Source organism: Lithobates pipiens, unplaced genomic scaffold, assembly GCF_037356315.1.
Source record: "Lithobates pipiens isolate NorthernLeopardFrog02 unplaced genomic scaffold, aLitPip1_a1.2 Scaffold_3, whole genome shotgun sequence".
NCBI lineage: Eukaryota > Metazoa > Chordata > Amphibia > Anura > Ranidae > Lithobates > Lithobates pipiens.
The window spans coordinates 250,650,089-250,665,849 of NW_027507790.1; the positions used below are offsets into that span (position 1 = coordinate 250,650,089).

A 15,761-nucleotide genomic window follows, 5' to 3' on the forward strand; every position below is an offset into this window, starting at 1 on the left:
TGTGTGCACGTGGGTTCCGCGAGTGCAAGTGGGTTCCGCGAGTGCACGTGGGTCTGTCTGTCTGTGTTTTCATGTGGGTTTGCGAGTGCACGCGGGTCTGAAAGTACCTGTGTATTGTCTTGTTGAGTACCTGTGTAGTGTATTGAGTATTAGTGTCTGGAAGCTAGTTGTTGGGTAATTTGGACAGGGTATAATCCCCAATCCTCATTAAATTAGTAGGTACAATGCCTGACGGGCATGGAAATGAGACTCGGTGTACATCTTGCGGCACGTATGCGTTCCTTGATCATGCGATCGAGGGTGAATTCTGTTGGGCAGAACGTAAGCACATTCAGCATCTGGAAGCCCAGTTTCTGAATCTAGGGAAGCAACTGTCAGCACTGAGAAGACCCTCCATACTAAAGGAGAGCCAGGAACGTACCCGGCAGGGGCCAGCACAGAGGTAGGTGGAAACAAAGAGGTGCAGGCACCAGAAAAGAGTAGATGGGTGACAGTCAGGAAGGATAGTGGGGGAAGTGTCAGGGAGGCCGATCCAGGGCTGGAGCATCCCACTAAGTACGCTCCATTGAGTGACATTGGTGAAACCAATCAGGGACCAACACTGCTGGAGCTGAGGGACTCTCCTAACTGCCGGGGGAAGAACTCCTCTAGTAAGAGTGGGGGGGGGGAGACAGAGAGGGCAATCTGTGACAAAGACCTGAAGCGGTGAACTGTATGCTGTCTACCGGACATCACTGATCTGGTGGACAGATTACTGGGAGGGGCTGGGGAAGACCCGGCTGTCATGGTGCACGTTGGCACCAATAACAAAGTCAGAGGCAGATGGAGTGTCCTAATGAACAATTTTAGTGACTTGGGAGCTAAATTGGGGAAAAAGACCTCGGAGGTAGTATTCTCAGGAATACTACCGGTACCTCGAGCCACACCAGAAAGGCAGAGGGAGATTAGGGAAGTAAACAAGTGGCTGAGGAGCTGGTGTAGTAAGGAGGGGTTTAGGTTCCTGGAGGACTGGGCCGACGTATTAGTATTAGTCGGTCACCAGTACTATAGAAGGGATGGACTGCACCTAAATGAGGAGGGTGCAGATCTACTGGGAGGGGTTTTTAAACTAGGCGACGGGGGGGGGGGGGGGGGGGGGGGGGGTCCAGAGGTAGAGATAGCCAGCGCAGAATATATTCCAGAGGGTAGTATTGGGGACATTAGTGGGTGGTTGACTAAAGCACATAAACCCAAGGTAAGTATAGTAAAGTCCTAGTTGCAATCTCGGAACACCCAATAAGAGGATAGTATGCGACTACTTGGAAAATTCCTCCCAGGACCTCCTGCCCCCTAGCTCCCTTGTTACCTCCTCCCATGCTCGCCTTCAAGACTTCTCCAGAGCCTCTCCCATCCTCTGGAACTCCCTGTCCCAGTATATCCGATCAGCCCCTAACCTGTCCACCTTTAGGAAACCTATCCTACACCCACCTAACAACTGTCCCTGAGCCACCCCCATCAAATCATTCTCTGTAGCTATTACCTTTTGTACCACCCCCTCCCTTAGAATGTAAGCTCTATGAGTAGGGCCCTCCTGTACCTTTTGTATTGAACTCTACAGTAGTTGTGTTGTCCCCCCCATACATTGTAAAGGGCTGTGTAAACTGTTGGCGCTATATAAATCGTGTAGAATAATTAAAATAATGTTCACCAATGCCAGGAGCCTGGCGGACAAAATGGGTGAAATAGAGATACTCTTGTATGAGCAGGACTTGGCTGGCAACCATTCAAGGGTATTCCCTTTATCGCAGGGATAGAGAGGGTAAAAGGGGGGAGGGGTATGCCTATATATCAAGAATAATGTACAAGTGACTGTGAGATATGACATTACTTAAGGAGCTAGGGAGGAGGTGGAATCCTTATGGGTAGAGCTCCAAAGGGATGAAGCTAAGGGGAAAATAATACTGGGAGTATGCTATAGGCCCCCTAACCATAGGGAGGAAGGGGAGACAGATATCCTATTACAATTTAGATTAGCAGCAAGGATGGGAAGTGTCGTCATAATGGGGGATTTTAATTCTCCAGACATAGACTGGGCGGAGGGAACCATGCATTCGTCATAGCCCTTGTATACACGGTTGGAAATTCCGACCACAAAATCCGTCAGATTTTTTCCGACCGATTTTGTCCGAAACTGGTATTGCATACACACGGTCGGACAAAGTTGTCGGAAAATCCGATCGTTCGGAACGTGATGACGTGGCACTTTGTCCGATCGGAATTCTCTACAAACGATCGGACAAAGTCGGAAAATTTTATATCCAGCTCTCAAACTTTGTTGGTTGGACATTCCAACGAAAAAGTCAGATGGAGCCCACACACAGTCGGATTATCCGACAACGCGGTCCAATCGCACATTTTCCGTCGGAATTTCCAACCGTGTGTACAAGGGCTAAGGCTCGCCAGTTCCTAAATGTCTTGCAGTACAATTTCATGGGTCAGATGGTAGACGCACCAACTAGAAATAATCATAATTCAAATCTGTGACAGCTTTCTGTTTGAGGATAATTTTACACAGGGAGCTGTTACAGATCACCCCACAAAACCGTACACCAAGCACCACCGATACCCTGTCCCCATACACAGGTCAGTGTCCCCATAATACATCTGTCTGCAGCATCATTTTTGGTCAAAATTTATCAAGAGAAATTGTATAACAAACTAAGAAAAATTAACTTTTTTTAAAAAATGTTGCCTTTTTTTTTTTAATTTGCAGCATAAAAAATAAAAACCCCAGCGGTGATTACATACCACCAAAAAGCTCTATTTGTGTGAAGAAAATGATAAAAATGTCATTTGGGTAGTGTTACATGACCACACAATTCTCATTAAGTTTGACAGCGCTTAAAGTTGAAAATTAGTCTGGGAAGGAGGGGGGTGAAAGTGCCTGGTACTGAAGTGGTTACTTTTGCAAACAGTAAAAAAAGGGAGGACAGACCATATTGGCCCCATAAAGAATGAGGAAGGACATCTGATTATAAAGGATGGAGAGATGGCGAAGGTATTGAATTTATTCTTCTCCTCAGTCTTCACGAGGGAATTGGGGGACTTCAGTAACCAAAACTGCAGTGTTTATCCTCATGACACATCACAGGAAGCACCCTCATGGCTAACAGAGGACAGAATTAGAATTAGACTTGGGAAACTTAACATTAATAAATCACCGGGATCGGATGGCTTGCACCTGAGGGTACTTGGGGAACTCAGTCAAGTAATTGCCAGACCATTGTTCCTAATTTTTACTGACTGGAATGGTACCAGCTGATCGGAGAAAAGGCAATGTAGCACCAATATTTAAAAATGGCCCAAAATACATCCCTGGGAATTACAGACCAGTTAGCCTAACATCAATAGTATACAAGCTCTTAGAGGGGACGATAAGGGACTATATACAAGATTTTAATAATGAGAATGGTATCATTAGCAGTAATCAGCATGGATTAATGAAGAATCTTTCTTGCCAAAATATCTATCTATTAACCTTCTATGAGGAGGTGAGTTGCCATCTAGATAAAGGAAGGCCCGTAGACGTGGTGTATCTGGATTTTGCAAAAGCATTTGACACAGTTCCCCATAAACGTTTACTATACAAAGTAAGGTCCGTTGGCATGGACCATAGGGTGAGTACATGGATTGAAAACTGGCTACAAGGGCGAGTTCAGAGGGTGGTGATAAATGGATTACTCAGAATGGTCCGGGGTGGGTAGTGCCATTCCCCCGGGTTCTGTGCTGGGACCAATCCTATTTAATTTGTTCATGAACGACCTGGAGGATGGGGTAAACAGTTCAATCTCTGTATTTGCGGAAGATACTAAGCTAAGCAGGGCAATAACTTCTATTCAGGATGTGGAAACCGCAAGAAGATCTGAACAAATTAATAGGGGGGGGGGGCAACTACATAGCAAATGAGGTTCAATGTAGAGAAATGTAAAATAATGCATTTGGGTGGCAAAAATATGAATGCAATCTATACACTGGGGGGAGAACCTCTGGGGGGAATCTATGATGGAAAGGGACCTGGGGGTCCTAGTAGATGATAGGCTTAGCAATGGCATGCAATGCCAAGCTGCTGCTAACAAAGCAAACAGAATATTGGCATTAAAAAGGGGATCAACTCCAGAGATAAAACGATAATTCTCCCGCTTTACAAGACTCTGGTCCGGCCGCACCTGGAATATGCTGTCCAGTTCTGGGCACCAGTCCTCAGGAAGGATGTACTGGAAATGGAGCGATGTACAAAGAAGGGCAACAAAGCTAATAAAGGGTCTGGAGGATATTAGTTATGAGGAAAGGTTGTGAGCACTGAACTTATTCTCTCTGGAGAAGAGACACTTGAGAGGAGACATGATTTCAATATACAAATACCGTACTGGTGACCCCACAATAGGGATAAAACTTTTTTGCGAAAGGGAGTTCAACAAGACTCGTGGCCACTCAATAAAATTAGAAAAAAAGAGGTTTAACCTTAACCACTTGCTTACTGGGCACTTAAACCCCCCTCAGTCCCAGACCAATTTTCAGCTTTCAGCGCTGATGCACTTTGAATGACAATTGCGCGGGCATACAACACTGTACCCAAATGACATTTTTATCATTTTTTTTCCCACAAATAGAGCTTTCTTTTGGTGGTATTTAATTACAGCTCGGAGTTTTATTTTTTGCTAAACAAACAAAAAAAAAAAAAAAATCATGTTTAATAGTTTGTTATAAAATTTTGCAAACAGGTCATTTTTCTCCTTCATTGAAGTGCGCTGATGAGGCGGCACTGATAGGCTGGACTGGTGGGCACTGATAGGCTGCATTGGTGGGCACTGATAGGCTGTATTGGTGGGCACTGATAGGCTGCACTGGTGGGCACTGATAGGCATAGTTAAGGCGGCACTAATAGGCACAGATAAGGCGGCACCGATGGGCACAGATAAGGCGGCACTGATGGGCAAAGATGGGCACAGATAAGATGGCACGGATGGGTGGCACAGATGGGTGGCACGGATGGGTGGCACTAAGGGGCACTGATAGGTACCACTGATAGATGGGACTGATGGGCACTGATAGGTGGCACTGCTGGGCACTGATGGGCGGCACTGATGGGCACTGGTAGATGACACTGATGGGCACGGATATGTGACACTGGGGTGCAGCACCTTTGTTGAGGCAGATTGTGGGCACTGCTGGGTGGCACTGTGGGCACTGCTGGGTGGCACTGTGGGCACTGCTGGGTGGCACTATGGGCACTGCTGGGTGGCACTGACGGGGGGGCACTTATTTTTTAATGCTGTTTAGTGATGAGGGGGCAGGTGGGCACTGGCAGGGGGCAGATGGGCACTGGCAGGGCTGGCCGTGATCGGGACTGATGTCCTGATCACGGCCGCCGGTGATCGGCTCTTTTTTTTTTCTCCTCGCGCTGTGAGCGCGAGGAGGAATAATAGCCGATTACCGGCTCCGTTATATCACATGATCAGCTGTCATTGGCTGACAGCTGATCACGTGATAAGGGGTCGGGATCGACCCCTTGCTCGGATTGGTGATTAGGCGAGTCTCATAGACTCGCCGATCACAGAGCGCGCCCCTCAGGGGGCGCGCAGGCCACTCGTGCACGGGACAACGTCAATAGACGTAGTCCCGGCAAAGGAGATCCGCGCTGTAGCCGTCATTCGGCTATAGCGCGGGTCTCAAGTGGTTAAACTGCGTAGAGGGTTCTTTACTGTAAGTGCAGCAAGGATGTGGAATTCTCTTCCCAGGTTCCCTGATGATGCCACCTTGGATGTGGAAAGACGGCTGTGACTTCCTAGTGTTTCACAGGTGGCTCCCCACTGCACATGTGCGAGACTTGCTAGGCTTTCTGAATGGTCCCGCATCCTCCTGGGACCTGTGACATTTCCCAGGAGGTTGTGGATGGTGCTGCCAGAAATAAGAACATTTCCTAGACTGAGCCGGTGTTCTGCCTAATACAGTCCGGCCATCATTTGCTGTCCGCTCCGTACTGCGCATGCGCAGTACGGAGCAGCCGAAGCTTCGGAAAAAGTCCGAAGTTGAACGGCGCCTGCGCCGTGAGTGGAGGCGGTAGCCCCACTATCCAAGCGGACATAGGGTTAAGAATTTTAGAGGGCCCCTCGCGGGCGAGCTTCGCTCGCCACGCTTCGGGCTCGGCCTCGCTCCGCTCGGCTCTTTTTTATTCTAACTCTATGTCCACTTGGATAGTGGGGATAGAACCTGGACTCACGGCGCAGGCGCCGTTCGTCCTCGGCAATTTTCGGAATCTGTGTTCCTGTGTACTGCGCATGCGCAGTACGCAGGGGACAGCTTCTGATGGGGGACTGTATTTTACAAGACACCGGCATCCCAGTTCAGAAAGTAGGTGGTGACCCTGGATGATGCCTAATAAAGGTGGGTCCGTCTTTTTGGAGAGAAAAGCAGAAGAAGGTATTGTCATGGGGATTACTGATGGGTAATAAACAACACAAAAACTTCTATTTCAAAAAGATAATTTGGTACTACTTGATAATGCAAGATAGTTCCCCCCCTAAATAGACATCTACACTTCACAAGCCTATTCCTCTGATTTGGAAACATTTCATTAAGCTAATCCACTTAATAAGCAATGTTCATTTATAGAAGCACTTAATGTTTTAATTGCTTTTTAGAATGGATGCCTTCCCTGCCTATTTTTTTTCCCGGCGCGTACTAATTATTTGTAGATGGAGTGGAGCAGTTGGGTTTAATGAAAGTGTTTTCAGTCATTAGTTTTTAAACATTTTTATGTTAGTTAACATTCAAAGATTTTAACATCTATTTGCATCGTAATAATTACAGCCTATATCCTTTCCATGGCCATTAAGCACTGTGATTACACTGTAGCTAAAATCAGCTTTTCTACATTTCTGGAGATTTTCAGGAAAAATAACGCTTTGCTCGCACCAAACAAAACTGAGCTCCGGGCAGATAAAAGGGCTTCCTTCACACTAGGGGTGGAAAAACCCTGCAGTTGAGCTGCGCTTTTACCTCTCCCAACCACTCCCCTCTAGCAGAAGAGAAGTGTACACATGCTGTAGCCGGGATGCATCTCTTTGCGGCCACGGCAGGAATTCTACCCCCCTGAGCGTGACCCATATAGGGAACTTATGCAAGTGCCATTCGTGTAATGCACATGGTCGCGGTGTGCTAGTTCAAGGGGTTAAAGTTTTTTTTTTTTTACCCTAATACATTCTATGCATTAAGATAAAACACCTTCTGGGTGCTGCTGTCCAACCCCACAGTCCCATTTCGATCCAGCGATGGGCATGAGAGCAGCAGCTGGTTTTCTCTCTCCTCATTGGCTCACAGAGCAGCAGGAGCCAATTGCTCCTGCTGCTGTCAATCACAGCCAGTGAGCCAATGAGGAAAGAGCGGGGGCGGGGCCGAGCCAGTCACAGGCGTGCGGCTCAGGAGCGAGCCTGCTCAAGTGCCTCAAAATTAAAAGAGGCTTGCTACTGGGGGCATTTGGCAAAGGGGAAGAGCCAGGACTGGTGACAGGGGACCCAAAAAGAAGGCTGCTCTGTGCAAAAACATTGCACAGAGCAGGTAAGTATAACATGTTTGTAATTAAAAAAAAAAAAAAAAAATCACAACCTTTACAATTAGTTTAACCATTTCAGCTTCGGAAGCTTTACTCCCCAGGCCATTTTTTGCGATACTGCACTGCGTTACTTTAACTGACAATTGCCCGGCTGTGCGATGCTGTACCCAAATGAAATGTTTGTCCTTTTTTTTTTCCATAAATAGAGCTTTCTTTTGGTGGTATTTAATCACCTCTGCGCTTTATTTTTATTTTTTGGGCTATAAACAAAAAAAAAGATCGACAATTTTGAAAAAAAATAATAATATTTTTTACTTTCTGCTATAAAACTTATCCAATAAAAAAAATGTCAAAAATCGACTTTCTTCATCAATTTAGGCCAATATGTATTCTGCTACATATTTTTGGTTAAAAAAAACCCAAAAAAGTAATAAGTGTATATTGATTGGTTTGCACAAAAGTCATAGCGTCTACAAACTATGGGATATATTTATAGAATTTTATTTCTTTTTCACTGGTAATGGCGGCTATCAACGTCTTATAGCGGGACTGCGATATTGCGGCGGACAAATCGGATACTAACTGACACTTTTTTGGGGAATCAATGACACTAATACAGGGATCAGTGCTAAAAATATAGACAAGGAGGAGGAGCCAGGACTGCTGATAGGGGACCCAAAAAGAAGAGGATCCAGGCTGCTCTGTGAAAAACCATTGCACAGAGCAGGTAAGTATAACATGTTTGTGATCAGTGCTAAAAATATAGACTAAGATGACAAATAAAGTTCATATGACAAATATTTACATGGTAGGTGAGGTTGAAAAAAGACACAAGTCCATCAAGTCCAACATATGTGTGTGATTATATATCAGTATTACATTGTATATTTCTGTATGTTGTGGTCATTCAGGTGCTTATCTAATAGTTTCTTGAAACTATCGATGCCCCTCGCTGAGGCCACCGCCTGTGGAAGGGAATTCCACATCCTTGCCGCACTTACAGTAAAGAACCCTCTACGTAGTTTAAGTTTAAACCAATTTTCTTCTAATTTTAATGAGTGGCCACGAGTCTTATTAAACTCCCTCCTGTGAAAAAGTTTTATCCCTATTGTGGGGTCACCATTACGGTATTTGAAGGACAGATGAAATCCCCACACCAGCTTCAGTGCAATAAGAAGTGCACACAACACCACGGTGTTTGCAGCAAGTCTCCTTACCAGAACAGTTGCAATAGAAGAAAACTGCATACAGTAGCAGCAAAAAAAACCTCAGGGACTTTGAGGCAGTTAGAGAAACAAGTAGTAAGAGAAAAGGCTTACGCCAATTTATTGGTATATAGTCCTAAAATCAGAAAGATAAAAAGTAGATACAACAAAGTGCATAGTAAAAAATTGTATACAAATACATAGAAATGGATTGCACAGTACCCACAACTGTGGCATATGGCCCCACCAGCAGCCTGGTGTGGACCAGCTATGGGAATCCCAGGTTGTACCCCAACATGTTTCGCACTGAATCCTTCTTCAAAGGGTTTTAATTTTAGAGTACACACAAATTCTATAGTGCAACAAATAAACAATTAGCATATAGAATGCGTATCATCCATAATGGATGTAATAAATGTAAATATATATATACAGTGCAGTACATAATGTTACAATCAAATATATAGAGGTTAAATAACACTTACATATGTAGTACGATGACACAAAATATAAAAAAAATAAAACACATACATATTTTGTGTGTCCTACTACATACAGGTATGTAAGTGTTGTTTAACCTCTATATTTGATTGCAGCAGGGCTTTTTTTCTTAAACAATAGGTGCTGGAACTCAACCACGACCCCCCAAAACCCCTCCACCCACACACACCCTCCAAATCACATCAGATAGTGGGTGTGGTCAGTCAAATTTTAGGAACAGTAGGAGGGTCTTAAAGGGCCATTAAATACCAGGATTGCATTGCATACAGAGTGCAAAGTTCAGGGGGGTTACCCACAGAGTGCAGAGCTGCTACTTGTAAACATAGAAACCAGACTTCTGTGTTTACAAGTGATTGTGGTGAGCAGCCCCAAGGTTCTGAGCCAGAGGTGGTGGAACTGAGTTCCACCAAGTTCCCCCTGAAAAAAAGTGCTGGATTGCAACATTATGTACTGCGCTGTATATATATTTACATTTATTACTTCCATTTTGGATGATTATGCTAATTGTTTATTTGTTGCCCTATAACATGTTTGTGTACCCTTTGAAGAAGGATTCAGTGTGAAACATGTCGGGTTACAACCTGGGATCCCCATAGCTGGTCCACACCAGGCTGCTAGGGGGTACATATCCCACAGTTCTGGGTACTGTGCAATACATTTCTATGTATTTGTATGTATATTGAAATTTTTTACTATGCACTTTGTTGTATCTACTTTTTATCTTTCTGATTTTATGACTATATGCCAATAAATTGGCGTAAGGGCTAGTTTACACTTGCTTCAAAGCAAGGCTTTGGACAACCTTTGTTAAAGCTCTCTGAATGCCAGTCAAAGCCCCTGGTTAGCTTACAGTTCTGTTTACACCTTGCTTTTGCTTTGCTTTGGTTTTGCTTCAAAAATGATACCCCATGTAGCTTAGTGGTGCTTCAAAGTGTCTTCCAAACCTCCATAGAAGTCTATGGCAAAGCTCGCTTGAAGCACATAACGCTTTTGAGAGGCTTTATTTCAGCTTTAGCTTTACTTTGTTTTGGAGAAATTGCAGGCATGAGATATCCACACACACCTGCATAGAAACCAATCAGCTTCCAGGTTTTATTGTTAACTATCACCTTGCCACTAGGTGCAGCGTGTCACTTGCCACTGTCACCTGTCATCAGATGGAGCGTATGTCATTTGCCACTGTCACCTGTCACCCGCCACCTGGATGCTGTATATCACTTGCCACTGTCACCTGCCACCCAGATGCAGTATGTCACTTGCCACCCAGATGCAGTGTGTCACTTGCCACCCTCTCCTGCCACCCAGGTGCAGTGTGTCACTTGCCACCCTCTCCTGCCACCCAGATGCAGTGTGTCACTTGGCACCCATATGCAGCTTGTCACTACTTAACACTACTTCTGGCAGCCTCTCCCACCGATTGAGTGGGTAAACTTCCACATGCGGGCCGGCAGTGAGAGCTGATGTAACTATCTCTCTGCTCGCCCGTGGTTGCAGCTTCGTCAAGAGCAGCCTTCGCGGCCCTGCTGTAGGGGCAGAACAGTGGTGATGTGAGGCGGGCAGTGAGAAATGATGTCATCTCTCTGCTGCCCCGCTGCACCACTGACAGAGATTGGCAGTGACTGCAGCGAGCGCCACGGGGGGGGACAAGGGGGAGGTGGTCTGACCAATATCGGCAGGTTTCTGACCAATACCGATAATTTGAAAAATTTGAATATCGGCCCCCAAGAATCGGCCTCTCCGATAATTGGTCGACTCCTACTCTAAACGTCCTTCCATATTAAACTGCATGCACATAGGAGTGCAAAAGCAGAAAAAAATTTCCTGTCATGTGCATTCAATTGAGGAGCTTTTTGGCATAAAAAACACTCAAAAGGGCTTAATACTGCAACGCAAACCACCACATCGCATTGTTGCTGTGGTGAATAGAAATGACATTTCAATAAAGTTCTGTGAAAAAAGAAAACTCTGCGATGCACTGGGGCCAGCGAATTAGCCAATTGTCTCCCAGCACATACCAGAGGCCGTGCATTTGTGTTCGCTGGTATACTAATGTTTATTACTAACTAATTCAAATTGACCATTTCCGTTTTCCAGGATGAACTCAGGACAGAGGCCAGAAGAAAGAACCTCCTGATCCTTATTATGCATTACCTTATGCAGGAAGGGTGAGTACAGAATACAGAGTACTATATTCTTATTTGTTAGGCAAAACTCCCATCTTGGTGTATTTTACAGGCCTGGACTGGTAGTCTGGTGAGTCTAACATTTCCAGAAGTGGTGCTTTCACAAGATCCCCCACTTTCTGCCAAAATAGGGACGCGGGGGTGGTGCATTTGTAACGTGTTACATGTTACACCTTGAATATGGTATAACATGGTACAAAAGGTGAACTTATCCTTTAATCTTTTTGTTATTCCTAACAATGAACTTATATTGGGCGGACCATAGATCATACAATTTTCTTTCTTTCAACCATGGGTCGAAGGAAAGAAAATAGCTTAATCCCCCCCATCAAATGCAGTCAGCATTGATGGGGGAATCCTTCCGGCTTCACCATTGTTTTCTGACAGTGGAAGGTTTCCTCGTGGTCAGAATACAATGATTACTGCTGCTGGATATAGCCGGTGGCAGTATTCATACAAAAAAGAAACCCAACAGGTTGGTTGTACTGAAGTCGATCTATTGACAACCAGCCTGTATCTTTTTTTTTCCATACAATTACTGCTGCTGGCTATAGCCTGCCCATAGATGGGGTGAAATTAAGCAGGAATAACACACCAGGAGAGATCCCCCATCAACACTGACTGTATTGATGGCAGAATTGAGTGGTTTTCTTTCCTTCAATTTGTGGTTGAAGGAAAGAAAATTGCATAATCTATGACCAGCCTAATGCCGCGTACACACGACCGGACTTTTCAACATCAAAAGTCCGACGGAATGATTCGATGGTGTGTGGGCTGCAGCGGACTTTTGATTTGCAAAAGTCTGACAGACTTTAGAAATGGAACATGTTTCAAATTTTTCCGGCATAACTCCGCCGGACCCAGTTCCTACCGAGAAATCCGCTCGTGTGTATGCTAGTCCGATGGACAAAAAAAGACGCTAGGGCAGCTATTGGCTACTGGCTATGAACTTCCTTATTCTAGTCCAGTCGTACGTCATCACGTTCGAATCCGTCAGACTTTTGTGTGATTGTGTGTGTCCAAGTCCGTTCATTCGGAAAGTCCGTCAGAACTCTGTCAGAACTCCGTCGAAAGTCTGTCAGACCTAGTCCCTTGAAAAGTCCGGTCGTGTGTATGCGGCATAAGAGAATTTCAATCCATCTATGGCCGGCTTTATTTTCTGGCTTTTGGTCTGTTTAATATATCACATATCACAGCTCGTGTGGCTGTACTTCTCCTGCAGATCACAGGAGTGCAGTTCATTCTGCCCTCCTGTGACCTATTTTCAGCTGCCAGTGGGCTGAAGCCCGATGTCATGTGACATCACATAGCCGGTTCAGGCTTGGGAAAGATGGCAACCATATGGTCGGGATCCGTCTACATGCAAGGACTGACATTCGGCTCAGTCTCTCAGTGAGTTGCTAAGAGCCTGAACCTACTGCTCCCGTCCCCTCCACAGCCCAGCCATCCAGTGAGTGTGGAAGGCAGAACAGAGAGCTGTAACTGACAGTCACCAGCTCTCTGCTCAAGGAGCTTTGAGAACCAAGCGATCAGCGGTGTTTGATCTCTCGGTTCTCAGCCTTAAGCCCCATACACGCTTTCAGATTATCTGCTGATTTTTTTCCTTCAGGTTTACCAAAACCATGTAGTAGAAGAGCCTGCCGGATTGCATACACATTGAAACTCCTAAGGTTTGACATGATATTATATGGTTTTGGTAAATCTGAAGGAAAAACTCAGCAGAAAAACTGATAGTGTGTACGGGGCCTTAGAGCTGGAGGTGGACAGATGCTCTCTGCTCAGGAAGCTCTGAGAACCAAGTGATCCCAAGTGATCCCAAGTGATCAGTGGTGTATGATCGCTCGGTTCTTAGCCTTAGAGCTGGTGGGGGACAGAGATGCAGCATCGGATCGATCGGATCAGATCGATGCTGCACCCACCTAGGTAAGCATGATTCTAAAATTAAAAAAATTCCCACACTTCTCTTTTAAAGTAATCACTATTGGTGGGAATTTGCAGGTATAATTAAGGGTACCACATTCCTTAAACGTATACTCAATTTGTTGTCAAATGTACTTTGGAGGTATTTAAGGATTACAACTAAAACAAGACTACTTTTTTCACATATTGTAGATAAAATACAGCTTAAAAGTGCTCCAATATATCAAACAACCTCCCTCATTAGTGGAAGCCTATAATCAGTACTTTCCATGATTCTAATCAAGTTTGAGGCTTCATAACCCCTTTTTGAAACACACCCATATTTTTTCATGGTGACTGTTGGCCCCTTTCACACTGGCAATCCGATCAGGTCTACCTGTTTTTGAGGAAAACCTGATCAGAAGGTCCATACATTCCTATGGTTAGGTGTATGTAAACAGACTTGTTTTTGTCCAAACCCACATACCTCTGGGTTCAATTTGGTCCGCTAAAAAAAAAAAATAGAAGGGGATCCGTCCTTTTCTGTTTGAGTGAATCGGATTGGAGGGCAGTCGGGTGTAAATGGACAGCGGAGTTTGTTTACTCCCTTCCATCCTTAGAGCAGAGCGGGGTCTGTCTGTATCCACTCGCCAGAAACTGAGCGGACACAGACCTTTCATCCTACGTGAGCTGATCCCCCCTGCTCATTGGAACAGACTCCGCCCCATGTGTGGGGATTCACAAAATTCCTCTACATGTTTCACGGGTAACTCATTTCCTCAGGAGGATGGGAGAAGGATAATCTGTATAGAATAGAATACACATATTTAGAAAACCAGAAATTGGAACCATTGCAAGTATACATTTAAAGGTAGCTACATATTATACTTTTATTTTACCTTAGTTTTACCAAGTAATAAGTCAGCGATGTTGGTCTTCATAGGTGTGCGCAGCCTATTGCATTAGGGTGTGCACCCCAAAGCTCAAACACACATGCATGTGCGTGTGTGTCTACATGTATATGGCCCTGATACTTTATTCTCTCTGCTGGCACAGTGAAAGAGAAGTGCTTAAGTAAATGGGGCAAGAGGGAGATTTTTTCCATCTCCCTGCCGGCACACTGAGCGATAATACTAATATGCACTAGGTGATTAGGGTGTGCCAAGGCACAGCCGGCACACTATGTGCACACACCTATGCTGGCCTTCCATTTGGGGGTGAGCTCAAGGGCACATCAAGGAGAGAGACTGACTGAAGGAGAAGAGGGGAAGGAAGGGGGGAGATTTACTCAAACTGGAGAGTGCAAAATCTGGTGCAGCTCTGCCTAGAAACCAACCAGCTTCCAGTTTTTATGTCAAAGCATAATTGAACAAGCTGAAGTTAGAAGCTGATTGGCTACAATGCACAGCTACATAAGATTCTGCGTTCTCCTGTTTTAGTAAATCTTACCCATTGTGTGCATAAATGAGTGATGAGAAAACAGCTTATCCTATAGTGGCCTGCAGTTAAGCAGCTATGGTGGTAATTGCACAAATCACAACCCACCTGCTAGTCAACCACAGCAGTATGCAACCGGACTATGCCCGCCCTTTCCACCTACCTCCTCCATAAAAGCTGTACAATCTCTTCTATGATTGAAAAAACATTTGTGCAAACAAAACAATAGTACAGCTTCTATAACTGGAAGAGGGGGGCAGATAGGGCAGGCATAGTTGGTGCTCTACATGAGTGCCTGTAATGGCTCCCTCAGCTGTTGTTGCACCACAAGATTACGATGGCAGGGGTGGGCGGGCATCAGGGGATGATACTCGCAATCAATGTGATGTGCTCTTTGCACTGCTGTCTTCTGGTTTAGTAGAAACCGTCCCCCCCCCCAGTCACTGTAATGTTCCAGTTACTGTTCTTTTTCTGGTAAACTTAGGTTCTAAGAATATTTAGATGGAGATGGACATTCACTTCTAAATTTTCTTTTTCAATATATTTTTATTCAAAAGTTTGTCGGGATACAAATAGAATATCATTGCGTAAAGATCTTTACACTCTTAAGAGGTTATCAAATATCTAATCCATATGGTTGCAACGTAAAATTCTAACAATAATTATAGTTAAGTAAGGCTACTGCCCACTCGAACTTGAGCGGAGTACTTATAACTTCTTGGTAATGTTGGATCAAGTTGTAACACCTTTAGTATATCTCAAGATCAGAGCCCTTGACACCAAAGGAGGTTAGGTATTTAGCGTTAGTTAACATTGTTCCTCCATCGGAGTCGAGAAGAGAGAGGCTCCAGGACTCTCCATTTGTATCCATAAATTGAATCATTAAACATAAAAAGAGAAATAAGGAGGAAGAGAAGAGAAGTAAATTAGAGTAAAATTAATTCA

The 15,761-nt window shown here is 44.7% G+C and overlaps 1 protein-coding gene across 1 annotated transcript in view; it reads left to right on the forward strand.

The window, feature by feature from the left end:
- The window catches only part of KATNAL2 (katanin catalytic subunit A1 like 2), a 75,102-nt gene that overhangs the window by 10,676 nt on the left and 48,665 nt on the right, over window positions 1–15,761 (forward strand). The window contains exon 2 of the mRNA XM_077463027.1: window positions 11,392–11,462. Coding sequence (XP_077319153.1) covers window positions 11,392–11,462 — 71 coding nt within the window. The remainder of the gene's footprint in view (window positions 1–11,391; window positions 11,463–15,761) is intronic.